This window comes from Lampetra planeri, chromosome 8 (assembly GCF_965212315.1).
Source record: "Lampetra planeri chromosome 8, kcLamPlan1.2.h2, whole genome shotgun sequence".
Lineage (NCBI taxonomy): Eukaryota > Metazoa > Chordata > Hyperoartia > Petromyzontiformes > Petromyzontidae > Lampetra > Lampetra planeri.
This window is the reverse complement of record NC_136114.1, coordinates 439100-466095: the sequence shown is the minus strand read 5'-3', so window position 1 is coordinate 466095 and position 26996 is coordinate 439100. Positions and strand designations below refer to the sequence as shown.

The 26996-nt window shown below is 49.8% G+C and overlaps 1 protein-coding gene across 1 annotated transcript in view; it reads left to right on the top strand.

Annotated features, from left to right (window-relative positions):
- The window catches only part of LOC144720184 (anoctamin-1-like), an 87163-nt gene that overhangs the window by 31016 nt on the left and 29151 nt on the right, over nucleotides 1-26996 (top strand). The window contains exons 12-18 of the mRNA XM_078596681.1: nucleotides 597-677; nucleotides 2789-2863; nucleotides 6513-6714; nucleotides 19624-19735; nucleotides 20141-20198; nucleotides 26093-26193; nucleotides 26609-26757. Coding sequence (XP_078452807.1) covers nucleotides 597-677; nucleotides 2789-2863; nucleotides 6513-6714; nucleotides 19624-19735; nucleotides 20141-20198; nucleotides 26093-26193; nucleotides 26609-26757 — 778 coding nt within the window. The remainder of the gene's footprint in view (nucleotides 1-596; nucleotides 678-2788; nucleotides 2864-6512; nucleotides 6715-19623; nucleotides 19736-20140; nucleotides 20199-26092; nucleotides 26194-26608; nucleotides 26758-26996) is intronic.

The window sequence follows — 26996 nt, the reverse complement described above, 5'->3', positions numbered from 1 at the left end:
CATCCTCCTCAGCAGCTGCCATCAGTTCACTCCTGGGTGATGACCACGCCATGTCCTCATCAGCCTTCATCGTCCAGCCGATGCCACAATTATGCCTTTCTCTTCCAGACGAGCTCCCATCGCTCCTTGTTCCTCAATGGTCATCCTCTCCTCATGCGTGTTCACTCTTTTGGCTGCCATTCCATCACCAGTCTCGTCCATTGGCCATCTTCCTTCATTACGTACGCGATGCGTGTATGTCGAACTTCTTTCGCACCGCCATACATAGCAAACCGTGCGAAGCGAAGCTGCAGTGTTGAGTCGATAGGAATTGTTGAATCTGTGGATAGCGTTAGTCTATGGGCAGTATGCATGTATATATGTGTTGAACTTCTTTCGCGCCGTACATAGCCAAACGTGCGAATCGGAGGTGCGGCTGGCTACGCACGACATGTCCTGCCCAAAGCCTATTTACATCTCTTTTTATCCGTGTAAATCACAGCACGTATCTATGCATATTTGTATCCCATTTTCCTGGAGTAAATGTTACATAAATCTCACCTATTAAGAAATTTCAACACAAACCAAAAGTAATGCATAGTCATTTATATTTTTAGAAGCTGCAGAAACCGTCAAAAGACTCGCACAATAACCGCTGGAAGAACAAGGCTGAGACCATCATGACGGGCAGCAGGATGGTGAGGAGTATGATCCGACACGTGGGATGAAAGTGATGCAGTATAAAACCACATTTCATTATCATTGACTTGAAATGTTTGCGTGTGTAATGATGTGTGCATGTCAGAGGGTGTATGGGCCATATGGAGTTAATATGCCAGGTTAAGGACAGATGCCAGCCCTGGCAGAGACTGTATTGTCTGAGACTAAGAATCAGAATATTTATATTGGAGGAATCCGATTAGCTATGCAGCTCTTTTTCACAGATGTCCAGTAGAGGCGGATCAGAATGTTACAACAACAAACAAAAAAACACGACAGACGTTCAAAGTGTAGGGAAGGTAAACAAATCACAAAAGATACAAATAAAACGAAACTATTTTTATTTGACCAGGTAAAGATCACTGAGCTATTAGTTTATTTTTTTGAAGCTACCTGGACACAAATGATAGTTCAACAAAGTGGGTTATCATGTGGATATTTTTAGCATCCAAAGAATCTAAATAATCTAAATGCTAACTCTATGCATCAGTTAAGTGGGCGTTTGTATTAGTGTTGTGCGAGTGCATGTATTATATAAAGGAGATCTCCATTTATCCATTACCCTATTATCCGTGAGCATTGTAGGGTTCATGAAAACCCATATTACCCGCAACCCTATTCCCATGATCCACAAATATGGTTATGATATGTTCGTGTATCTTTGCGTGTCTCTATGTCTTTGTCTGTCTCCCTTTTTGTGTGTCTCTGTGTCTTGTCTCTAGTTCTGTGTGTATTTATGTCCCCATCGTTGTCTCTCCTTGTGACAGAGAGACTCGGATATACAGAAAGACAATCTTAGTAAAAACAGCATGTTGTGTACACACTGTGCTTCAAAGACCCATTGCAGTGCAACTCCTATTACTTGTGATCTTTTTGCAGATTATTAGATCCACGGTATTGGTCCCCCATATCAAAACGAACAAGAGCAGTTATGTATATGTGTATATATGTGTTTGGGCATGCATGTGTATAGGCTGTATGGATCAGATCCATTGGGAATGGGATAGGCCCTTCCTTGCCAGGACTTCCTTACTCAGCCGCACGAGAATGTTAGGCAGCTTCCTCTCCTCCACCACTGTTGGGGCTAGGGTTGCCACCCTCGGGTTTGACCTGGGCAGTCTGGCAATTGGTATTTGTGTTTGGGTTGCAGAGATGGATTTATAATGAGATCTGGTGGTATTGAGTTGAACTGTATTAGAGGATGCTGAACACTTTTGATAATAGACCTAGCCTGAGAAATACTAATACGTCTGGGTTTGGTCTAGAGTGGAAAAGTGGTGACCCTATTCAGGGCCATACCCTCATCTGCACCCGAGTTTACAGTGCCACTTCACAGCAACGGTTGAGGTGGAGTGGAATGCGAACCCCCAGTAGTGAGAGTAGCTGCTCATGAATGATAAATGGTGGAATTGGGCCAATACAGGCCAGGATTATGCCACAACCAGACACATTAGCTGGTGTAAATTGTCTATGAATTGCGCCCTGTGAAACTTTATATGCAGATACACGTCTATGCTTTTGTAAAAACACTTTTTATATTTATGACATAGGACAGCAAAACAGTGTATTAATGACAGTTTTTAAAAGTGCACATCTGCAGTTTGACATAGCCGGATTATACAAAATCCTGTGCTCGTCCAAATGAATCCTGAATGAAATAATATCATAACTTCCTTAGCAACATTACTTGCAAATCAAACTCTTGAGCACAATATCACATGAGGGTCAGAGCCATCCCTAGGGTATGGCGGTTCGCGGATACCGCCCCAGGCCCCACACTTTAGGGGGGGCCCCAGCGACGATGTCATGGTGTCAGATGTAATATTTTCGGTTTAGTTTGAAGGCATCGGGGGGGGGGGGGGGGCAAGCAGTGTGATTTGCCCCAGGCTCCACACCCCCCTATAGACGGCCCTGAGTAGGGCCCACTGCACAATTTATATACGGACAGTGCTAGGATCCCCTTCAAATGAGGTACCGCACAAGCCAGGACTTTATACATCTGAGATTTACCCATGAGCCTCCTCACAAAAGCCTCGCCACTCCCACGTGAATCACACTAAAGCATTCTGTGTGTGGTGCCGATCGACAGACAGAGGAGTACGGGCTCAGTTGGAGAGACCTGCTCCCGAGTTTCCTCATCAACTGTTCCTGCATTTTATTCATGGTCAGTGACGTTACTTTTTATTATGCACACGTGTTTCCTTGTTATATACGTTTATGTTCGGCCAATTAATGCTTTACGCACGTGCACTGCCTTACTATTTTAATTTTACATTAATGTCTCTTGTGTCCATATACTAATCCAGTTACTATATAATGTATTACATAAAATATTATACAAATCATAAGATAGGCATTATAGTAATCAAACTATAACACTTGATCATCCGTGGTGGAATCGCTCTACATTATAGTTGGTGCATTAAAGCTCATAAGCACTGACATTCTATGCATAGTATGTGCATTCAACGACACCAACAACAAATCAACAGCAGCACAAACAAGAGCAACAACAACATCATCAACAACAGCAGCAACAACAACAGCAGCAAGCAGCAGCAATAGCAACAACAGCAACAAAAAACAACAGCAGTAGAAACAACAACAAAAATAGCAACAACAGAAACAACAACAATAGCAACAACAACACCTTTGCGATGGCGACGCTGTGACATCTGCTGCTGCCCGACTGCTTGCGGCCAGGGTCCTGGTCTCGTGGGTCTCCGGCTGAGAGAGCCGAGCGGTCTGGTTAAGCAATGACTGCTCCTCTTCCTTGGAGAACTTGAGGCCATATCGGGAACTTCTCTTGGCTTGCTGATTGGCCAACTTTCCAATTCAAACGACTCGAGTCCCGGTACCCACTGTGCTACGATCTGCTGTGGAAATAGCGACCCCGACCAGCCCGTATTCGTCACTTGTTGCAATCCCTCGCACCATGTTTGCGCTGCAGATCTAGTCAGTTCTTGTTCCGCCCTACATCCACACGATTGTAGAAGAGCGCCTTCATTGCCAAACCCTGGACCACGGCTCCTCTTAACTTTTGAATTGGTCAATGAATGTTCCATCGTCAACAAGACGGCGCTGATGCACGATCTCATCAACAATTGTGGACTCGACATATTGGTCATTACCGAAACCCGGGTATATGATGACTCACCGGACGTAATTAAACATGAGGCTACACCTAACGGATACGCTATTGTACATCAGCACCGTCATGGGAAGCCTGGCACCGGCAGCCCACACCGTGGAGGGATCGCACCGATTCACCATGAAGTCCTGAGCGTCTCATTAACAATCACGTTACTGGAGCAGCTCCTTGTGAAAATAACCACTAGCATGCGGGGGCTTATGATCGTTGTCATCTATCAACTGCCGTCCTCACAGCTGTCAGAATTATTTTCTGAGCTTTCCAATCAGCTAGACTGTGGGTCACTTGGCTCTCGCTACACAATCTGTGGTGACCTCAACTGTCCCGGACCAACCGGTTCTTATGGTAAAATCAAGAGTGATCTCACGGAGATTATCGACAGTCACAGTTTAACCCAGCACCTCAGTGGCATGACATGTCGCTTGGGAAATATACTGAATCACATCTTCACATCCGCCAATGCCATAACTGTGACCGATGTTTTCAAAGATGTGAGTATTTCAGATCACAGTCTCGTGACTTGCAAAGTGGCATTGCCGATTATACGCCAACCTGTCACAATGATATCATACAGAGACAGGAAATGACTGTAACACAATGCTTTCCGTCAGAATATCCGGTCATGATCGGTGTTTAAATCTTGGATCGACGGTCAATTCATTTGCAGCTCAATAAAATAATTACATCACTGCTGTTCTTGATGAACTCGTGCCCATCCAAATAAGCACAAAGAGAGCAGGGAACGTGCAGAGTAACTGGCTCTCACCGAAGGCAATCGCAGCGAAGTAGACGTGGATGAGGCTGGAGTGTCTTTGGAAGAAAACTGGTTGTGAGACTGTCCAACTCGCTTACAGAGTGGCCTGCAGATCTGCCAACTGATTCATGGTTGAGTCTCAGATCGTTCTATGTTCTTCATGTCAATGAGTCGACTTTCAACCCCGTGCTCTGTGGCACGTCGTGAAGGGCCTGCTGCACTCCGACCTCCCATAAACTAGTCAATCCGGTCTGTGCACAGTACTTGCGATGTTATTTGCCAATAAAATAGTGATGGTCAAAACGGCAGTTTCAAAATTGAAGGCAACGCATTGTCCCAATCTGACATCTGAGTTTTATCAACCTGAAACCAATGCAAAACTCGAGACCCCGGCATCAACATTGGTGGTAAAGGTGTCGATGTTCATCGCACGGTTGCCAAATGAGACATGGCTGCTGGACTACATCCACACGTCGATTCTCAAATCATGCTCAGAGCCTCAGACGTCCTTGTGCTGCGGATTGTCCACCTGGCAAATCTTTCGTTCAGCGAGGGCTGTTTCCCAGACTGGTTAAAAATGGATGAGGGAACACCGCTCCTGAAAAAAGTTGTTGTGAGCCGCAAACTATCGCCTGATCTCAAATTTGAGTACGATTTCAAGGGTCATCGAGCGCCTTTGTCTGAAGCGGTTACTTCTCCACGTCACTACAATGGGCCAGCCGCATTAAAATAATGATTAGACACGGCAGAAGTATTGGTCCAACCGTGTTTCAAATCTGCCTTGTGCTCACGGACATGGTCCGAGACATGTCGCTTAGTTTCCCCAATGTAACTGCTGCTGCAAATACAGCTTAATTTGTAAACTACATTATAGACTGCCAGTACGCTCACTGAGGTTAAGAACCAGGCTACAGTCTACATTATAGACTGCCAGTACACTCACCATTCAGATGTTTAAAAATCACCAAACTATTCCTTTAGTTCATTTCATATTCCGTACAGTAAAACGACAGGGGCTCTCTTACAGATGTTGCGCCATAATAAGGCGCTGGAGGCAGCTGACCTGCCACCGTGCTCACGGGCCGACAGGGGGCAGTTGAGAGAGAGCGAGGTGCATATGGGTTGACCGAAGGTCAAACCCCCGCCCCCCCCCCCCATGACCGGAGGTTGACACCCCAGACCCCCCAGGGGCTGGGGACTGAGGGGGATGGGGGCTCCCCACCACTTCCTAAGACCACTTAAGATTTAAGATCCTCTAAGACCTTCTAGAAGGTTCTGGAGAGGGGGTCATGAGGGGAGGGGTGACCCCGACCTGGGGATCTGGGGATAAAAGGCCGGCACTCTGGATGGGCCGGGCAGTGTTTGCCAACTCAAGCTTAAAGACATCCGAAGACCTGAAGACTGGACCAGGACCCGGGAATCCTCAACCAAGGCTCATGTTAGAGTCGGTTGTTGTGGATCCGAGGTAGCTAGGACACCCTGGAACCCTCCCCGAGGCTCTCGCTAGAGCCGGGGTGTAGCAGACCAGAGGTGAGCCTGACCCCCCTGGACCCTCCCCGGGGCTCTGGGTAGAGCCGGGGGTTGCAGTGGACCAGGGGCGAGTCCCGTACCCCGAGTAGGTCGGTCAGTCCAGTCTTCCCTTAGAGCCGTGGCGAGGGACCGGCGTGTAGGGTAGCCCGGAGTGCGTAGGACACGCTAGAAGGGAGGCTGTCTCTCCCTTAGGATATAGGGTGGAAGGGATCATACCCCTTCGTGTTACAGTAGTGTTAAATAAGGTTGTGAAGAGTGTTGTAATAAACGCGTTGCCTCCTAGCAGACGTCTCCGTGTGGTTAGTTACAAGACACAACACAGATATGCATAATTTGCTTTGATGTACGTTGTATTCCTGTTTACATTTTGTTTTGCAGGTTTTACTTTCATTTGCAATCGTGGTTGGAATGATATTTTACCGCATTACCATGAACGTGCTTCTGGCCAACAGTACCGACCCTTACTTAAAATCCAACCGTTCAGCTATCATCATGGCTACAGCTTTCCTCATCAATCTCGTCATTATCCTAATTCTGGATGAGATTTATGGCTCTGTTGCACGCTGGCTCACTGTCATCGGTACGTACCCCACACGCGAGCACAGGTTGACACTTAGGGACAGATTCACATTTTCTACTATAATGAGCCAAGAATATCCGTGTGTCCCATGCGTGATGTCACTCCATGTCGGCCAGCCCGCCTCATTAATAATCATGAAGAGGTGACGTCCTAACTTAAAGCTTTCGTGACTGCAGAAATGCATATTCTTGGGTCTTTTGGTAAAGTCACGTAGATAGGTTCAAATAAAATAACAAAAATAACAAAAAAACTACGTTTCAATCGCAACAGAAGCAATCGCCATCAGGGAAAAAAGATCAGGAAAGCTGCTGAGACTGATTTAAAGGTTTGAAATGGGTGTAGCCCAAGGGTCATAAACGAAGTGGGCAGGGCTAGTGATTTTAAAGTGAGAAATTTGCATTGTAATGTAAGGTCGGAGACCTACCTCCACGACGACAAAGGTGTGGAGGTGGCCATTGTATTGTGAGAGATTAGCATTTCAATGTGAGATCGCAGAGCCACCGCCACATCGAGGACAAGAGCGACGGTGGCTGTGTTAGTGTGAGACATTTAACCTGTTAATGTAAAACCAGAGAGTCTAAAATCAATACTAACATTGGAAGATAGGATGGAAACATCACAGCCAGTTATGACTTAAACTGGTTAATAACGTCCTTCTAATGATTGCTCAGTTTGTATCCATCTTCTCGGTTGAAATTGTGTCCGTGTCTATATATATGGATGGCTTCATGAACGAATCTTTGTTGATAGCCAGTGGGCTTGGAAAGTACCTTCGTCTTAGAGAAATAAATTTCGTGTGAGCCCACCGAATTAAAACAATTATCAGCCACGGCCAAGGTATTGGTCCTACCGTGTTTCAGATCTGCCTTGTGTTCACGAACACGGTCCAGGACATGTCACTTAGTTTCCCCAATGTAACTTCTGCTGCAGCCACAGCTTAGTTTTCAGACGCCGGGGTATTGCATGTCAGGGATCACATCCTTCACAGGTGGGATCAGATCACGAATTTTATGTACTGTGTTAAATCGAACCTGGATCTTGTGTTTGCTCATGATTTTGGAAATCTTTTTAGTGACCATGTATGGCAAGGTGATGATATTTTTGATTGGATCTTCAAATGGTTATTTCCCAACGGTTGGGGTGATAGCTTTACGGATTGTGTGGTCTGAATATCCATTCATATTGAGAGCTTGGTGTACGTGTTCCAGTTCACTGGCAAGGTAATGGCGGTCGGAAATACATCGAGCTCTATGGTGTAGAGTTTTGATGAAGGAATTCTTCTTGGATGGATGGATGGTGGTGGGAGTCAGGTTTTAGGTAGGTATCCATATGGGTGGCTTTCCTGTAGACAGTGTCCCATTGAGCCATCTGGTGTCTTTTCAATTAAAACATCCAAGAATGGTAACTTCCCATCCTTTTTCACCTCCATGGTGAATATGATGGCTGGGTGTATGGAATTGATGACCATTGCAATCATTGAAGATTTGATCAAACAAGGACTGAATGCTGATGTACCGGCCCTGGTGAGACACTGCCTCACCAACACTTACTTCACCTGGAATGGAACATTTTACAAACAAGTTGAAGGTACCCCAATGGGTTCTCCCTTATCTCCAGTTGTAGCCAATGTTTTCATGGAAAATTTTGAAACAGATGCCATCCAGGCATCCACTCTACGTCCGTCCTTGTGGAAGAGGGACGTAGATGACACGTTCGTCATCTGGCCACATAGCCGACCAATTCTTCAACCACATAAATTCCATACACCCAACCATCAAATTCACCATGGAGGTGTAAAAGTTCTAGATTGCTTCTCCCTGCTCAACCAGTCTACATAACAAAGGCTCAGTCCCAGCAGCAGCCGCAGCCGTACCAACCTTATCATAAAAAAACTCCTCTCCAGGGGCCTACCCTGGCTCCTCCCCCCTCAACCAGGTCGGGTCTCTTGGGATTTCTCTTTACTTGATACAGCAATCGTGCTGTGACGGTTCCACCTGAAGACGGAAGCTTGTGTTGCCTCCGAAACGTCGTGATTTTTTATTTCTATTATTTCGTCTATTTTTATTATTTATATTTTATTATTTATTTATGTACTTCCCTACGTGACTTTACCGAAAAAACCTAAGAGTATGAGTTGTAAAAGGATGGCAAGTTACCATTATTGGATGTTTTAATTGGAAAGAGACCAGATGGCTCAATGGAACACTGTCTACAGGAAAGCCTACCTAAAACCTGACTCCCACCACCATCCATCCCAGAAGAATTCTGTCGTAAAAACTGCACACCATGGAGTTCGATGTATTTCTGACCGTCATCACCTAGCCAGTGAACTGGAACACGTGTAATAATGTTCCAGGAGACTTGGACGCCGGGGTTGGAGGCACACGTCTTTATTCCGTGTCGGGTACAGCACAACACTAGACATACAACACTGGAGGGGGTATCGGCCCCCTCACCCGTCTAACTGGGAATACACCCTCTAGCTACACCTAGCCTACCTCTTGGTCCTCCACTAACGGCTAGGGGAGGCTAGCTAGCCGACACTGGTAAGTCGGGCTCACGGTACCCGGAGTCCCAGACCAGCTCTTACAAGAGCACCGGCTCTGGCTCTCGGGACCACGCCGCTGGCTCGATCCTGTTCGGCCCTGATAAGGGCGGCGATCCAGGGGAGTCCAGGGCTCTATCTAGACGACCTTCTGTCTTCACTGGTTAGCTTCAACATCTCTCCCCGAGCCCTCCGGCTCATCCCCTTTTATACCAAAACCCCCGCTGAGGGGTGGGGCACCGGGGGATCCCAGCTCCGAGTCAGCCCCCCAGGCTGCCCGATGCGGACGTCGCTGGGAGCACCTTCCCGTGCACCGACATAGCCACGCCCACTGTGTTTCTTTCCCGTGTGATCCCATTGTATAACAGCCCCTCCGTAACACTCCTACATCACCCCCCCCCCCCCCCCCCTGTACAGCTCGCAGCCGTCCCGGCTGCAACAAAACGACAATAAAAGTGTATTTACCCCTTGAACCCGCGTGTGCCTCACAATTTTTTTCAACAATAACGACAACAAGAACAACAACAAGAACAACAACAAGAAGAACAACAGCAAGAAGAGAAAATAACCCGACGCACCCCCCCGAATAAATACGAATTCCGTAAGAGCACCATATATACAATTAGCAGGAAACCACACCACAGACACAACACACAGTGAACACAACATATACACAATCCTCCGGGCATCACAAAAGTCTGCGCATTTTCGCGCGCGTTCTTGCAGCAGGCCCGTCACACGGGGCAACCCCGGATGGCGGACTGTTGGGTGGCAACCGTCCGTGTCCGAGTGAGTCACTTTCTGTTGCCGCGTGACCCTCGGCATCCCCAGGAGGGGTTGGCGGGCATGAGCCCGTCACTCCCGGTGCACCTGGGGGCGGGACAGCCGGCAGCACGTTAGGTGAGAGCAGCGGAGGCGGACCCTGGGAGTCGGCGGACCCCCCACATGTTTGGCCATGCGTGTGTGAAGTGGGAACTCGGACCGCAACGAACGGTTTCAATCTGGAGGGGTGCACAAACCACCACCGCTTCCCCCATTTGATACGTACACACTGAGGCCGAAAAACCTGAACCACCTCCACAGGACCCCACCACGGCCGCACCAGTTTAGAGGAGGTTGCAAGTGGTACTTGGGGACAGTGTAACCATGCCCTGTCACCTGGTTTCCACTGCAGCACGTGCGCCCGACCCAACCTGAGCCTCTCGTTAGCCTTCTGGCGGAGGTCGGAATTTTGCATAGCAGCCTCCCGTGCCTCTGTTAATTTATCAATATTGAATTTCACATGGTCGCCCAATTTAGATTTACCCCGCGGCGTGGAGATCTGCAGCTGGGTCTGAACAGGTGGGTCAGATTCGCGGCCGTACATCAGGAAGAAGGGGGAAAATCCCGTCGCCGCATGGGGAGCCATTCTATATGCTGCCAACACCCCTTGAATTTGAAGGTCCCAATCGGTCTGTGAGTCCGAGACCTGTTGGGACAGCATTGACGTGATGGTTCTATGCAGACGCTCCACCATCCCGTCAGTTTGCGGATGATATGGGGAGGTACGAATTTTTTTCGTGCCCAGGAGCTCACAGACCTCTTGGAGAAGTTTACCAGAAAAATTTTTGCCCTGGTCGGTCAGCAGCCGCTCCGGAGCACCTTTGTCCAGGACGTATCCCTGGACAAAGGCCTCCGCGATGGCTGCTGCCGACTGGTTGGCAAGGGGCTAGGCCATAGGCCAGCGCGTAAAATATTCCACCCCGGTCAACAGGTATCTGTTGCCCCTGGGGGTAGCGGGAAATGGGCCCAGAATATCAAGCGCGACAAGCTCGTTGACCCTGGAAACTCTGATGGATTGCAAAGGCGGGTTAGACTCCCGTGCTGGTGGTTTACGTTGCGCACACCGAGGACATGACCCCAACAGATCCCCGACATCCCTTGTCATGCCCGGCCAAAAAAAATCCAGCTGGAGCATGGCGAGGGTCTTTTGAGTCCCCAGGTGGAGGAGACGCTCATGCGTGGCCCACACCACCTTCCCCCGCAAACCAGAAGGGACCACCAGCCGGTGTCGATGGGATCTCCCGTCCCAATGCATTAACAGACCCTGGACCATCTCCCATGAGTCGACATCACCCCTCTCCCGCCCAGCACTTCCGACGCGACGACGCAACGCGAGGAGGGAGGTGTCCTCCATCTGGCGGCGCCCCCATTCAGCAACAGGCAACCCCAGCAAGGAATCTTTTCACTGTTGGGCAATCGAACCCGTCAACCACATTGCGTCAGCGGCGGCCGCCAGGACCGGAACGGACATGTCACTCGGAGGCCTGCAACGCCCCGACCCCAGGAGGCATGCGCATCCGGAGGTGGTTGGCAGCCGTGACAGAGCGTCCGCATTGGTGTGGCGAACGCCCTTACGGTACGTAGTTTCGAAATCGAAGTCCTGGAGAATCTCCAACCATCGAGACAATTGTCCCGATGGTTGTTGAACTCGCAGGGCGTACTGTAGTGCCGCATGATCTGTGCGGACGGTGAAATGCCGACCGTACAGATATCGGCGATACTGTTGGATAAAGTTAACAATTGCCAACAGTTCCCGACGGGTGACACAATATCTTTGCTCCGCTGGAGACAACACCCGACTACCGTACGCTACTACCCGTTCCACGCCGTCAACCACCTGCGAAAGCACGCCCCCAATTCCCGTGTTGCTCGCGTCCGTGTCGAGCAAAAAGGGTTTGGAAAAATCAGGGTAAACCAAAGGAGGAGCCTTTACCAGAGCGTCCCGGAGGGATCGGAAAGCAGCCTCCTCCTCCTGTCACCAGTGAAACCGGACCCCCTTAGATGTCAAAGCATGTAAGGGCATTGCAATCATTACAAAATCCGCGACAAACCGTCGGTAATACGACGCAAATCCAACGAAACTCCTGACCTCTCCCACAGAGGTGGGAGTCGGCCAGGAGCTGACACACTGCGTTTTGGCGGGATCGGTAGCAATACCTGAGCGTCCGACAATATGTCCCAAATAACGCACAGATTCGCGTAACAAATGACACTTCTGGGGTTTAAATTTCAAATTAGCAGCCCGCATTTTGAGGAAAACCGCCCGCAACCTCTGGAGATGTTCGTCGAATGTTTTGCTAAAGACGATAACGTCATCCAAATAAATCAAGCACGAGTCCCATTGTAACCCAGCCAAGACCAATTCCATCAATCGCTGGAAAGTTGCCGGCGCTGAGTGGAGTCCCATCGGCAACCGGCTGAATTGGAACAGGCCGTGCGGTGTACGGAATGCAGTTTTGGGTTTCGAATCATCGTCCAGAGGAAGCTGCCAGAATCCCGAAAGCAAATCCAATGTGGAGAAGAATCGTGCCCCCGCCAAGGCGTCAAGCGATTCGTCCATCCGTGGGAGCGGGTATACGTCGGCAACAGAAATTTTGTTGAGGCGACGAAAATCGACGCAAAACCGCAACGAGCCGTCATGTTTTTTAACTAAGACAATCGGCGCTCCCCAAGGGCTGGTAGAAGAAGAAATGATGTCGGCGGCTAACATGTCATCAACGGCCGATTTGACATGGTCCTTTTCGGCGGGACTTAACCGAAAAGGATTCTGGCGTATTGGCGCGCTGTCACCCATATCAATATGGTGACGCAGCAGATGAGTACAGCCCAGATCGTATTTGTTCCGACTGAAAACGTCGGAAAATTCACGCAGCAGTGTTTTAAGCTTTTGACGCTGTAAGTCTGGCAGGTCCGTCGATCCCGCACAAAGCGCCTCGAGCCACCCCTCATCACTGTCCGTATGTGGTCGCGGCAGAGGGGCAGCGCTTACGTGATTTACGACGGGCTCCTTACAGGGCACCGGCGTTGCATGCGCAAGCACGGTCCCCTGTGGAACCACCACCGTCCGCGACCCCACATTGAGAACCGCGATGAAAGGGTCCCCGTCCCCTTTAACGATGGTCTGGGCCGGAATTAAGTGAGGTCCGCTAACCCCAACCCTAGACGGTCCCAGCAGAACCCCCTGGTCCCCAATCCCCTTAGCGAAAGGCCGACGTAGTTTAAGAGGCACCAGCATCTGGGCCCCCGGCGGTACGCGTACCGTTCTATCGACGAGCGTCGGTACCGTCGCGAACGCCATCCGACCCGCAGAGGGAGACGGCAGAAATGACATACGTCGGCCCGACGGGAGCTCAATACAGCCCTGGTCGACTAAGATACAAATCGGCATTTTGGCCAGGAAGTCCGTCCCCAGCAGGCACGGAACCGCCAGCGAGGAGGAGACAAAAATTGGGCCAGAAAATTTGATATCCCCGATACAAATTTGCGCTCGAATTTGTCCAATGATGCCAAGTGAGCCCCCGTTAGCAGCATAGAACGGAACATCAACGGGCTGCAAAGGACGGCTCTGAACAGGAAGAATGTTGTAAATTAATTCCGAAATAATGGTCGCCGATGCTCCCGTATCGACCAGGATGCGCACCTCAACCCCATCAATGTGCCCCACAACGACTGACGACCCCGACGACGCGGCCACAACGCGATGGGCCAACACGGACCACTGGCTGGGTTGGAAATTAGTCCCCACAGTGGTACGTGTTGGCGCGACGGTGTGCAATTTCAGACCCCCGTTCGTTGCGGTGCGTGAGTGTGTGATGGGTGTGTGTGTAGGCCAACCATGTGGGGTGCCGCGACTCGCCGGGTTATGTTGTTGGAGCTTGGGAAGAGGCGCGGCGTCCTGTCGAGGCGTCGCCCCGCGCTGCCGAGGAGACCGGCATCCCGAGGCCACATGACCCCGGAGGCCGCAATTGTAGCAGCGCGGGAGCACTCCCGATGACTTTGGCTGGTCAAGGCGGCTCGGTCTGTCCCGAGCCGGCCGTACTCCCGCTCTCCACTCCAGCTGATGGTCGACGGCGCAAATTTCCTCCGCCGGGAGGGTGGCTGCAGCCACGGCACGGCCGGTCGCCGCCTTGCTGGCCTTTCGTCGCTGCGAGAGTAAGTTGGCGTGGAGGTGTCGTGCGGCCCGGAGGGAAGACATCTCAGCGTCGTCCTGCGCCACGACGACAATATCCAATTCGTCAGCCAGCAAGAGGATCTTCTCCGTCACCATGGCATCCACTCCTTCGTCATCCATTCGCGGGAAAGCCGTTCTTGCCAGTGCCAGGAGAGCTGTGCGATACGCCAGGGGCGACTCCTTGGCACCCCGCTGACGATCGTAGAATAGCTGTCTGCAGTCAGAAGGTGGTCCGTAGACTGCAGCCAGCAGCTGAAGCGCCATCTGCAGCGTGGCGCGCTTGGCTTTCGGCGCCGAGGTGAGAGTGGCGAGGGCATCGCTGTCTAGCATCGCCGGCAGCGCTTGGAGAGCCTCGGCATCTGTCCACTGCGCCATCTCCTGGTGTGCGAGGAAGCGCCGCTGAAAGCCGCCCCAGTCACCATCCTCGCCCACAAACTCCTTGAGGGGAGGTAAACGTTGGTGCAACGCAGCGGCCGCAGTCGAAGGTCGCCCCCCGTTGCTCCCGTCACTTGGCTCGGCTTCGGCGTGAACGACGAGTGGCATCGCCGGTCGCACCACTGGTGACGCGCTGGCCGCTCCTGATGACGTAGCAGCCACTGTACGCCCGACGTCGGACGCGAGGCTCAGCCCGGCCACGCCCTCTGCAGTCGCTGCAGCGATGGCGGGAAATTCAGAATCCGGCTCCGTGAAAGTGGCGGGAACCCGTGCTGCCCGTTGGCTGTCGTCGCTCCGTGGCGGTCCACCAGCCCCCAGCCGCGTAATTTGGTCAAGCGTGGCGGCAGCAGCGTAAAGTAGCTCCGCCAGTCTCGCGTGAGCCTGCCGCAGTCCATCTGCTGACGGCTCCCCTCCATCCAGACGTTGCGGTGTGGATGGACCCGGCCCCGGCTGCTCGGCGTCGCCTTCAGCCATCTCGGGCTCAACTTCGGCAGCGGTGTCCTCCGCCCCCGGTTCCCTGGCACGAGCCGTCCGTCGCGTGTCCATGTTCGTAGCAGATCACTTCTAACACCAGATGTAATAATGTTCCAGGAGACTTGGACGCCGGGGTTGGAGGCACACGTATTTATTCCGTGTCGGGTACAGCACAACACTGGACATACAACACTGGAGGGGGTATCGGCCCCCTCACCCGTCTAACTGGGAATACACCCTCTAGCTACACCTAGCCTACCTCTTGGTCCTCCACTAACGGCTAGGGGAGGCTAGCTAGCCGACACTGGTAAGTCGGGCTCACGGTACCCGGAGTCCCAGACCAGCTCTTACAAGAGCACCGGCTCTGGCTCTCGGGACCACGCCGCTGGCTCGATCCTGTTCGGCCCTGATAAGGGCGGCGATCCAGGGGAGTCCAGGGCTCTATCTAGACGACCTTCTGTCTTCACTGGTTAGCTTCAACATCTCTCCCCGAGCCCTCCGGCTCATCCCCTTTTATACCAAAACCCCCGCTGAGGGGTGGGGCCCCGGGGGATCCCAGCTCCGAGTCAGCCCCCCAGGCTGCCCGATGTGGACGTCGCTGGGAGCACCTTCCCGTGCACCGACATAGCCACGCCCACTGTGTTTCTTTCCCGTGTGATCCCATTGTATAACAGCCCCTCCGTAACACCCCTGCACACGTACACCAAGCTCTCAAGATGAATGGATATTCAGACCACACAATCCATAAAGCTATCACCCCAACCGTTGGAAAAGAACCATCTTAGGACCCAATCTAAATCAAAACCATCATACATAGCAGGGGTGATTAAAAATATTAAAAAGATTTCCAAAATCATGAGCAAACACAAGATCCAGGTTTGATTTAAACAGTACTTAAAATTCGTGATCTGATCCCATCTGTGAAGGATGTGATCCCTGACATGCAATACCCCGGCGTCTGCAAACTAAGCTGTCTGCCGCAGTAGTTATATTGGGGAAACTAAGCAACATGTCTCGGACCGTGTTCTTGAACATAAGGCAGATCTGAAACACGATAGGACCAATACCTCGGCCGTGGCTGATCATTGTTTAAATGCGGTGGGCTCACAGGAAATGTATTTCTCTAAGACGAAGGTACTTTGCAAGCCCACTGGCTATCAACAAAGATTCGTTCATGAAGCCATCCATATGTAATAACAGCCATAGAGGGTTCACGTGGGGATTGGCTTGCCAGTCCTGCTTTGTAGCGAATAAGAGATGAGTCTGGGAGCATGGCCTCGGCGTGATCACGGCATGTTAGCAGGGGTGATTGGCCTGGCCAATTGGGGCCTCAGCTAATGGGGAGCCGGATCAGAGGCGTGGTCCCGGGATTGACAGGGAACCATCGGGAACGGTCAACGCTGTCTATGGAGGATTGGCTGGGGGGTACCACGTGACGAAGGGATTAAGAGAGAGAAAGAGAGAGCAGTCGTGAGCAGACTTGGGAACGAGAAGAGCAGGAGCCACGTGCGTACGGGGGCTCTGGGTGCCACGTGCGCGGTGGGGAACTGGCGGGAAGTCTGCCCTCTCTCCGTTGTCTGTCAGCAATAGGGAGTGTGTGTGAAGTGTAACTGTGGAAGTTGAAAATAAAAAGGACTGATTCTGGAAACCGTCTCAAGAAGATTTATTACACATATATATAGACACAGACACAATTTCAACCGAGAAGATGGGTACAAACTGAGCAATCATAGGAGGGACTTTATTAACCAGTTTAAGGAATAACTGGCTGTGATGTTTCCATCCTACCTTCCAATGTTAGTAGTTATTTTCGACTCTCTGGTTTTACATTAACAGGTTAAATGTCACACACTAACACAGCCGCCGTCGCTCGTGTCCTCGATGTGGCGGTGGCTCTGTGATCTCACATTGACATGCTAATCTCTCACAATACAATGGCCACCTCCGTGCCTTGTCGTCGTGGAGGTAGCTCTCCGACCTTACATTACAATGCAAATTTCTCACTTTAACATCACTAGCTCCACCTACTTCGTTTATGACCCTTGGGCGACACCCATTTCAAACCTTTAAAACAGCCTGCCTCAGCAGCTTTCCCGCTCTTTTTTCTCTTGGTGACGATTGCTTGTGTTGTGATCGAAACGTCGTAGTTTTTTCTTATTTTTCTTATTTTCTTTGACCCTATCTACGTGACTTTACCGAAAGACCCATGAATAGGTGACGTCCTCCACATGGATCCCCCCCTCACTAATAATCATGAAAAGGTGACGTCACTCCACATCGAACATCCCCCCTCATTAATCATCATGAAGAGGTGACGTCTTCCAAATGGACACCCCCCCCCCCCCATTAATAATAATTAGCGGGTGGCGTCACTCCACATGGGGGGCCGAGGTGCCTCCTCCCCCCTCCTCAGCGTCAACTTACAACCTTCACTATAAAGGCAGAACCCTCACGTCACATGATCTCCATAACGCTATTGAGACATAGAAGTAAAAAGGACGTCATGATGAACAAGATAATTTAACCTTTAATGAAATAATTATGTGTCACCGCAGCCTTACAAATTGCACACAAATTGATGCAATTCATATCACGTCGCGGTCTGCTTTTCACTTGCAAGTTTCAGATTTAGTGAAATGCACCCGTCCTTGGACGGGCAAAAGGCTAGTCTTTACATAACCGGCGAACATGTCGCCTTGGCAACATATCTTATATTTTTGGCAGTGATGACACCAGCATGCTTGCACCAAAATAAGAAGAGATATTCGCCGCACATGTGATTAGAGTTATAGTTACACCTGGACGCCTATTTTTAAGTGGTTTTACACATGAGACAAAATGTCATGCTCTTCTGTATTTCAGTATATTCCCTGTTGTCTTGTTAGACATTACATGGCATCATTGGCTATGAAACGTTTTATTTTATTACTTAAACAAATTATCAAAAAAGCACACTAGCTACAATAATTGTTATACTACAATGTAACAATTTCCATTTTAAACCTTCAGTTTAGGCATATCACACATTACTGTATGAAGTTACCTTCTTGAGAATAAGCTTTAACTAGTTCATCTTCAAGAAGGTAACTTTATACTACCTCACCTGGTATACAGGAGGTAACTTGAACTACCTCACCTGGAATACAGGAGGTCGTAGGTTCGATCCCAACCCTGGTACCTGCATATTTGCATGTTCTCCCCGTGGTCGCGTGGATTTTTCTCCGGGTCCTCCGGTTTTTTGCTCCACATTTAGAAACAAGCGTTTGGAGTATTTGGGTGCTACAAATTTCAACATGATAAGCCACGTCGTTGAGCTATTGTTTGTGGCCAGGTCGCTTCTGAAAAAAGAGCTATGTAGCTCAGTGGGCCTTACCTGGTAAAAAAAAAGTTTAACTTGCACGCGAACCTCAAACACGCTGTGCCACTGTCCTGTTTGTTTGTACACGCATGATCGCATCATTCATTATTATTCACAATGCATAATTATGCGCTCGTGCGTGTACAGCTCCTTTATCAAGCCACTGCTGGATGAGGGTCTCCTTACCCTGTGTAGGTCGTGGGGGGTTATAGCCATGTCCCAGCTTGCTGGCACTTTCAGTGATTTCTGGGTGCACTACCCAGAAATTTGCTCAAAGTGGTTCTATTAAATGTCGTACGTTTGATGTTAGATTCGGTCGAGAAAATGTTTCAGACACTGCTGGGTGTTGGTCAGCATTTGATCATTTTAAATAGGCACGTATAATTTATCTATTGAAATGTAACAATCTTGTAGGGTGGTGGAGGGTTAATGACAATAAATTTTGGCATAACACCACTACGTGGTCTAACCCACGAACACATTTGGATGTCATTATTTCAACATATGGATCATTGTATTGTCTACGGAAACCCACATTGCAAGTAATTACAACTGTACGACGACGACGATGGTGGTGGAACTGTGTTCACACTGATGGATGTGAGTAGTCTTCAGCATTTGTAGAAGACTGCCCCCTTAATTTCGCTCGCAGGGGCTATAGATAATCTCCGCTCGGGGCCGGCCGTCCTTATAGGCTAATTAGGTGGTCGCCTAGGGCGCCAAGTTAAGCGGGGCGTCAAATTCAAGGGACAAATACAAATACAAAATATACAAATAAAATAACGAAGATGTGATTATTTCAATTCCCGTGCGCGTACAGAGGGAATATGCATTATCATCCATTTCTAAACTTTTATGAGATTTTATTGGACAGATGGACGGATGGACGGATGGACGGACAAACGTATAACTATGCCTCTGTTTAAAAAATACGTTTACAAAAAACATTAAATGGAAAATAGGGGCAATATGTTTTCCCTCGGGGGCGCCAGTTGCTGGCAGCTCGTCTAGGGCCACCCCTGTCCCCGCTGGCCAGAGGAGCCCTGTGGACTCTCCACACCATGTCCACAACCCCAGCGTCCTGCGACTTTCATCTCTTTCCAGAGGTTCCAAAAACGGAGGAAGAATTTGAAACCCGGCTAATTTTCAAGTCCTTCATGTTGAAGTTTGTCAACTCCTATACCAGCATCATATACGTGGCCTTCCTCAAGGGCAGGTAAGTTGCAAAAAGTCAAATCAATATTGCGTTATTTTGTCACAGGTTTTATTTTAAACAAAAATTATCAACATTCATTCGTAGTTCACAATCTTCCCTATACAGTACTTGAATGTAGGTAATTGAAGAGGGAAATTTCTAAACAAATCGTTTGTAGTAGTTTTACATTTTTGATAATATTTTAGGTTTGCGAATATAGTTATGGCAAGAATTTGAAGATTTCAACAAAATAAATAAATGTTGTACTGATCATTGAATAATTTGTTCATGCTTTTGTGATATTGATAGCAGTACATCATACATTTACAGGACATCTTCCAGTGTATGATATATTTTTTTGCGTTTGAATTCGTTTTTAAGATTGTACAGTACTTTATTCACGTGTCATACTTGCCTCTGTTACAGAATAACTGGTTATCCCAAGAAATACTACTACATTTTACCTAATTATCGCATGGAAGAGGTATGACATGTCATCTAATATTTTTAAGAGTAACTATCAATAACATATTATGAAAATGCACGCAGTTTAATATTTAACACTGAGGCAGAGAGTCTTTATATATTTGGTTAGGATCTGTATCATCATCTTATTTGTTCAACACATTACCTACAAATATATGAATATGAAATGGCAGCTCTTGCACAAACACATTACGGATTACAGTGCAATGGAAACCTGTCTACACCGCATGTTTCAATCAAATGTTTCAGTAAACTCTCCAACCCGCTGGTGTCTGCCCTGGTACCCCTGTAGGAGTTGAAAAAGGGGGGGGGAGGGAGGAAGTGCCTAAATGCCCTCATGAATGCTCTTAAAATCAATGCCCTCTGGAGGAGAGGTAGTGAATGGGTTCCATGTTTGGTGGTAAGCCTCCTCCCTGACCCTTAGTTTTAGATCCTCTAAAGCGGCAATTTCTGAAAATGTATTGGCCCATTCCTGTAGTGTTCGTGGATCATGCTCTTTCCAGTTGGTTATAATGGTGGGTTTCATCATGACATAAAAAATTAGGAATAATGTATTTTCTTCCCTGGAAAGGCCTTGAGGTTTTCAACCCCAGCAGGGACGTTTCTGGTGAGGGTGAAACAAATCCTGGTTTTAAAAAAAATGTCCCTTATAAAAAAAGGTGGCGATTTATTTTGCATGAAAGACTAGCTCTGCTCAGGAAGTGATTGGCACGAAAGGCAGTGGGCACTCAATTTATAATGGTCAGTTTAAGAGACCAAAGAAAAGCAACACCTTCACAACTGTTGCGTTTAAGAACTGTGCGTTGCCTCAAGACAGTTTCTTCAGTCGCAACCAAAGGAACTTATCAAAGATCCTAAGAGTAGCAGGAAAAACATCCCAAGCTGGAAATCCCACTACTGTACAGGATTCCCTTCACTGCAGTGTGCACATTCAGTAACTAGAACATAAAATGCATCGGCCACAGTGTTCTACGGTCATAACTAAGATTGTACACAGCATAAAAGTGTAGTGAGTCCAACTGAGTCGCAGACGTTGTCTTGGGAGTAACACTATTTATTACACCAACTCAACACACGCGTGGTTAGATGGGCGTTGAACGCCCATCTAACCACGCTATGGCAGAACTAGACACGGTTCGCTATCCTGGTCCGGACCACGAGCTGGGTCCCGGACCACGTGGCTAGAGACTTCTTCAACCCGACGTGGATCTTCTTCACCAACCACCCGAAGAACCCCGAGCCCCTCATGAGGCCCCCATTATATCGGCCTGGGCTGGGGCTGGCTCCGCCCCTCGCCCCGCCCACCTTCTAGATCTCTCGAGCTCTTTCCCGAAGGCTCCCGAGAGCTCCTTTTTCCCATGAGACCGTCCAATGGCCCCCATCCACCGGTGGCCCCCCTCCAATATCATCTGGTCACGTGTATCACGCCTCAACATAACCCTGGCTGGCTCACACTCCCTCTCGCTCCCTCACCGGGAGCCCGCACCGCACACTGTACGTGGTGCCAGTTGAGTAAATCACTTTAAAACGTGGACCATGATGCCGGCACACAAATGGGCCTACTCTTCTTCGAATGCCCATGGATCTTTAACATCGACTGTGAATCAGATGCAATAACTTTTTATTGTTAATATACACCACAGTATTAACCAGGGCAGGCTCCCAAAACCAAACTGTGAACCTATAAAAAACGCTGCGGATGGAGTGGGTTCTGGTTATATTTATATATGTGTAGTGGGTTCGAATTAGGTGCACACACACGCAGCTTGGAGGCAACACTATTTATTAATGGTAAGTAATATAACACTGTACATGAGGTGGTGACCACCTTCCTCAACTCACTAACACTCTGGAACGCGACACAGACTGGACCAGGCAGGCAACGGCCTGCCTGGCCCAGGACGACGACTCGGGACTTGACGACCGATGATGTCTTCTCTTTGGAGTACAGTACAACAGCCTTGCTCTCCGTTCACACCACGCTTGTATCTCCTTTGGCGTGGCCGGCTCCGCCCAGGCGTGGCTGGCTCTCTCCAGGCCACGCCTCCCTTCCCAGGACACGCCTCACTTCCCCCACCTCTGGGAAGGTCCGGATCCCTCCAGCACGTGACCCCCCAGGCACCCCCTTGGGGCCCCCAGCCCTCGTACGGGCCAACACAGTAGTGACCGTTCTATGTCACTACATCACCCCCCCCTGTATAAACACACAGCCGTCCCCGGCTGTAACACAACTGTGAAACATCGAAAAGGTGTGCCTCCGAACCAGCAACATCAATAAATGACCGGCGACCGATAAGAAATACAATCACGTAATATATACAGAATCGACGAGGGTAAACGGGAACCGCATAGAAAACGGGGAATTAACAACAAATATACATGAAAACTGGCTAACCCACTTACGCTCCAGCACAGCCCCCCCCCCCCCCCCCCCGTTAGAATCACGCATGCAATGACAGTCACCCGTTAGCACCCCCCCGCCTTTCCGACGTGGCGTCACAATCAGTAGCACGCGTCGGCCATATCGGGGGGGGAATTTCCATGTTACCACCCCACCGCCTTTCCGACGCGGCGTCACAACCAGTAGCACGCATCGGCCATATCGGGGGGGGAATTTCCATGTTACCACCCCACCGCCTTTCCGACGCGGCGTCACAACCAGTAGCACACGTCGGCCATATCGGGGGGGGAATTTCCATGTTACCACCCCACCGCCTTTCCGACGCGGCGTCACAACCAGCAGCACGCGTCGGCCATATCGGTGGGATTTTAACCCAGTTTCTCTCAAAGACTCGCATCGCAGCATATAGCTGTACCGACCGAGCTGAGACGACCCAGTCTCTCTCCAAGACTCGCATCGCAGCATATAGCTGTACCGACCGAGCTGAGACGACCCAGTCTCTCTCCAAGACTCGCATCGCAGCATATAGCGGTACCGACCAAGCTGAGACGACCCATCGTTCACTCACTGCACAACATGCACCCTAACAACTGAGGGATACAGTCTCAACGTAACAGGACAACTCCACCTGAACCTTACGAATCTCCAGCCCACTGTTTCAACGCGCCTCGGAGGGTCTCAACCTTCGAGCCGTCAGGTCAAGCTGTCAGCCATAGCATGACGGGACCACACTCCCCGAGCCATGTGAGCGCACAGCCCACTAGGCTAGACAAGCCACGGAGTGTCTCGATCTCCGGGCTGTCAGGTCAAGCCGTCAGCCATTGCATGACGGGACCACACTCTCCGAGCCATCTGAGCGCACAGCCCACTAGGCTAGACATGCCACGGAGTGTTTCAATCTCCGGGCTGTCAGGTCAAGCCATCAGCCATTGCATGACGGGACCACACTCTCCGAGCCCTGTGAGCGCACAGCCCACTAGGCTAGACATACCACGGAGTGTTTCAATCTCCGGGCTGTCAGGTCAAGCCGTCAGCCATAGCATGACGGGACCACAACGTTCATGTTAGACACGCAACACTCACTGGGCCATCCTGGTCAGGACCTGCGCCCCAAGATAGGTGACAGCCAGCACCACAATTCCAAATCCCTGGCAGCATGTCACCATCGCAATTTAACACCATCACAACACATACAATTTGAATTATGATCCCCCACAGAACTGATCCAATGCCGAACAGGTACGCACAATTTGTGACGATCCCGAATATTCAATGGTCACAACAATACACCTCACATCCCGTATCCGTACACATCATCTCCGAGACTCGCATTGCAGCATGCAGCTGTACCAACCGAGTGGAGAGAGCAACACAATTTGACAGCAATTAACGGAAACGCACCCCCGATCGATGTAGAACACAAGGGGCATTCCCGCACAAAAGACATCATCTGTGCAACAACGGACAGGAGCCAACCAGTGAGGTTGAAACACACCGAACCTGTCATTTTAAAAACCCCTTCAACATTAACCAAGGGACTCAGGGCATTCGAATTTTGAGAGCAAAAAAACTATACACAAACCCCAAGAATCGCCGAATTGATTAATACAGTATATGCAGTATATGAAATTCGTACGGTCAATCATTTGGCGCAATGCTCCATCCAGTCCCCACATGGCAACACACACAATCAATACTCCAGACAATCCGTACATAGTAAATAATCACAAGCAAGTACCCAACATTCCATACCCTGTTAACAATTCCAAGCAAAGCTCCATACGGTCTGTACCTTGGCAACAATGACGATCAAAGTTTCTTACAGTTACACGTGACAATCACGAGCGAAACTCCATACAGTATACACAATAACAATGGCGATTTCGCAACAAAACGATGTAACAACACGAGTCGTTAACACGGCAACCTACAGCATATCAACGGAGCTCGGGACACCAACAACGAATTAATCATTAACTACACCCAGAAGATACCGATCTCGACGCCGTAATTAACAACAACACTGTTACAAGCAGAAACCCGCATGGTCGCCGCGTCACTTTATCACGCACACAACCAGACGAACACGCTCCGCAAACCAGCGAGTTAAAAAAAAACACCCGCGATCGCAACCCGGCACACGCAAGATGGGTGAAGTTATTATTATTTTTCTCGTGTCATGTCACGACTCGCCTGGCAAACTGTGAATATCGGAGGGCGGCAAGGTGGAGCACTGGAACGGCCCGAAGAATCTTTCATGGTGAACACGGCCTGCTCTTGCGAACCCATCCACCTCTCGCGCTCGAGCAGAAGGCTGGAACTCCCCCTCTGCAGGCGTTGATGTCGGCGGGAGCGGCATTTCGGCAGCAGGAGCGGCGTTTTGGCGGGAACCGCGCCCCAACCAGCCCTCGAGTTGGCGGGAACCGCGCCCCGACCAGCCCTCGAGTTGGCGGGAGCGGCGTTTTGGCGGGAACCGCGCCCCGACTAGCCCTCGAGTTGGCGGGAACCGCGCCCCGACCAGCCCTCGAGTTGGCGGGAGCAGCGTTTTGGCGGGAACCGCGCCCCGACCAGCCCTCAAGTTGGCGGGAGCGGCGTTTTGGCGGGAACCGCGCCACGATCAGCCGCCGAGTTGGCGGCCCCACCGCGTGGCCCGCATGCCTGGGCCTCCCCCCGCCAGCCCCCGCAGAGACGACGGTGTCCTCTCCCCGCGGCTCCATCGCTCCGTTCCCGATGGCGGCGAAGCAGCAGTGCGATGCAAGTCCCACCGCTCCGCGTGCAGCGCCATCTCTCTCTCTCTGTCACCGGGGCTGCCATCCCCGGGGCTGTCCGAAGGATGGTCGTCACACCATCCCCGTCGTACGAAGGCGTCCAGATGAGTTTTGTCTTTGTTTTTCGTGTGCCCATTTTACTTCCCTAGGATAACACCTAGCAATATTTATATTTCCACAACTTCTGACGCCAAATGTAGTGGGTTCGAATTAGGTGCACACACAACTTGGAGGCAACACTATTTATTAACGGTAAGTAATATAACACTGTACATGAGGTGGTGACCACCTTCCTCAACTCACTAACACTCTGGAACGTGACACAGACTTGACCAGGCAGGCAACGGCCTGCCTGGCCCAGTACGACGACTCGGGACTTGGAGTACAGTACAACAGCCTTGCTCTCCGTTCACACCACGCTTATATCTCCTTTGGCGTGGCCGGCTCCGCCCAGGCGTGGCTGGCTCTCTCCAGGCCACGCCTCCCTTCCCAGGACACGCCTCACTTCCCCCACCTCTGGGAAGGTCCAGATCCCTCCAGCACGTGCCCCCCAGGCACCCCCTTGGGGCCCCCAGCCCTCGTACGGGCCAACACAGTAGTGACCGTTCTATGTCACTACATATGTGACTATCACTTATAGCACTGGCAACATACAGACGAAAATGCCTCCTTGAAGATATTATTTCTGATGAACACCCACTGAGTGGTGTATGCTGTCCACAGTGTGCCCCAGGTGGATGTCTTCAGGAGCTTGCCCTGCAGCTCTGTATCATCATGCTGGGCAAACAGCTCCTCCAAAACAACCTGTTTGAGGTTGGCATCCCGTGAGTATGAACTCTGCGTGTGCACTTTTGCAATAAAAAAATATTTGACTTTCCAGGAATCTCAAAAAAATTCCACCAACTTCATGTATTATTTGTTCTTTATTCAAATAAAAGGTCGTTGCGTGAATGTGTATTCAAAATGTGTTTTTCAAATGCGGGTTGCACATTTTAGCATAATTTTACTACCGTTCTGAACCAGAGTGCATAATTTAATCCCCAAAACGATGCTTTGTAACTGTAATCAGGGTCAGAATGGTAACATTGGAATGTGTTACTGGTACAAAAATATCAACAAAGTAAAACAAATAACGCTATATTGTGCAACATTTGAGTTACAAAACGTTGCATGTTGTAAAGTTGCACCCACTAAGCTTAGCTTCAGTGTAGGTTTGGCTGTCCCCGCTCTTCTGAACAGAAAAATTAAGAAGCTCTGCCGTTATCTGCACAAGAAGGATCAGCACAAAAAGGCGAGCCACCTAACGGAAGAGGATGGGATGGAATTGGGATGCAAGGACTATGAGCTGGAGCCATTCACTGGGCTCAATCCAGAGTACATGGAAATGGGTAATCAAAATGACTTACATACAACAGGTGGTATCCAATACGCCTTCACGTTATCAGTTATTGATTTACAGCAATAGCTGCAATGTCACCCGCAGTATTCTCACGAACGTTGCTGCCATATTTTGTAAAAAAACAAATGTGAACTTAAGGCAAATTAGGAGCAGATAATACCAGGTGAGTAACGTTTTTTCTGTTCAGGCAGTCACCTGGAAGTTTATCTTGCGCACAAACTGGTTGGT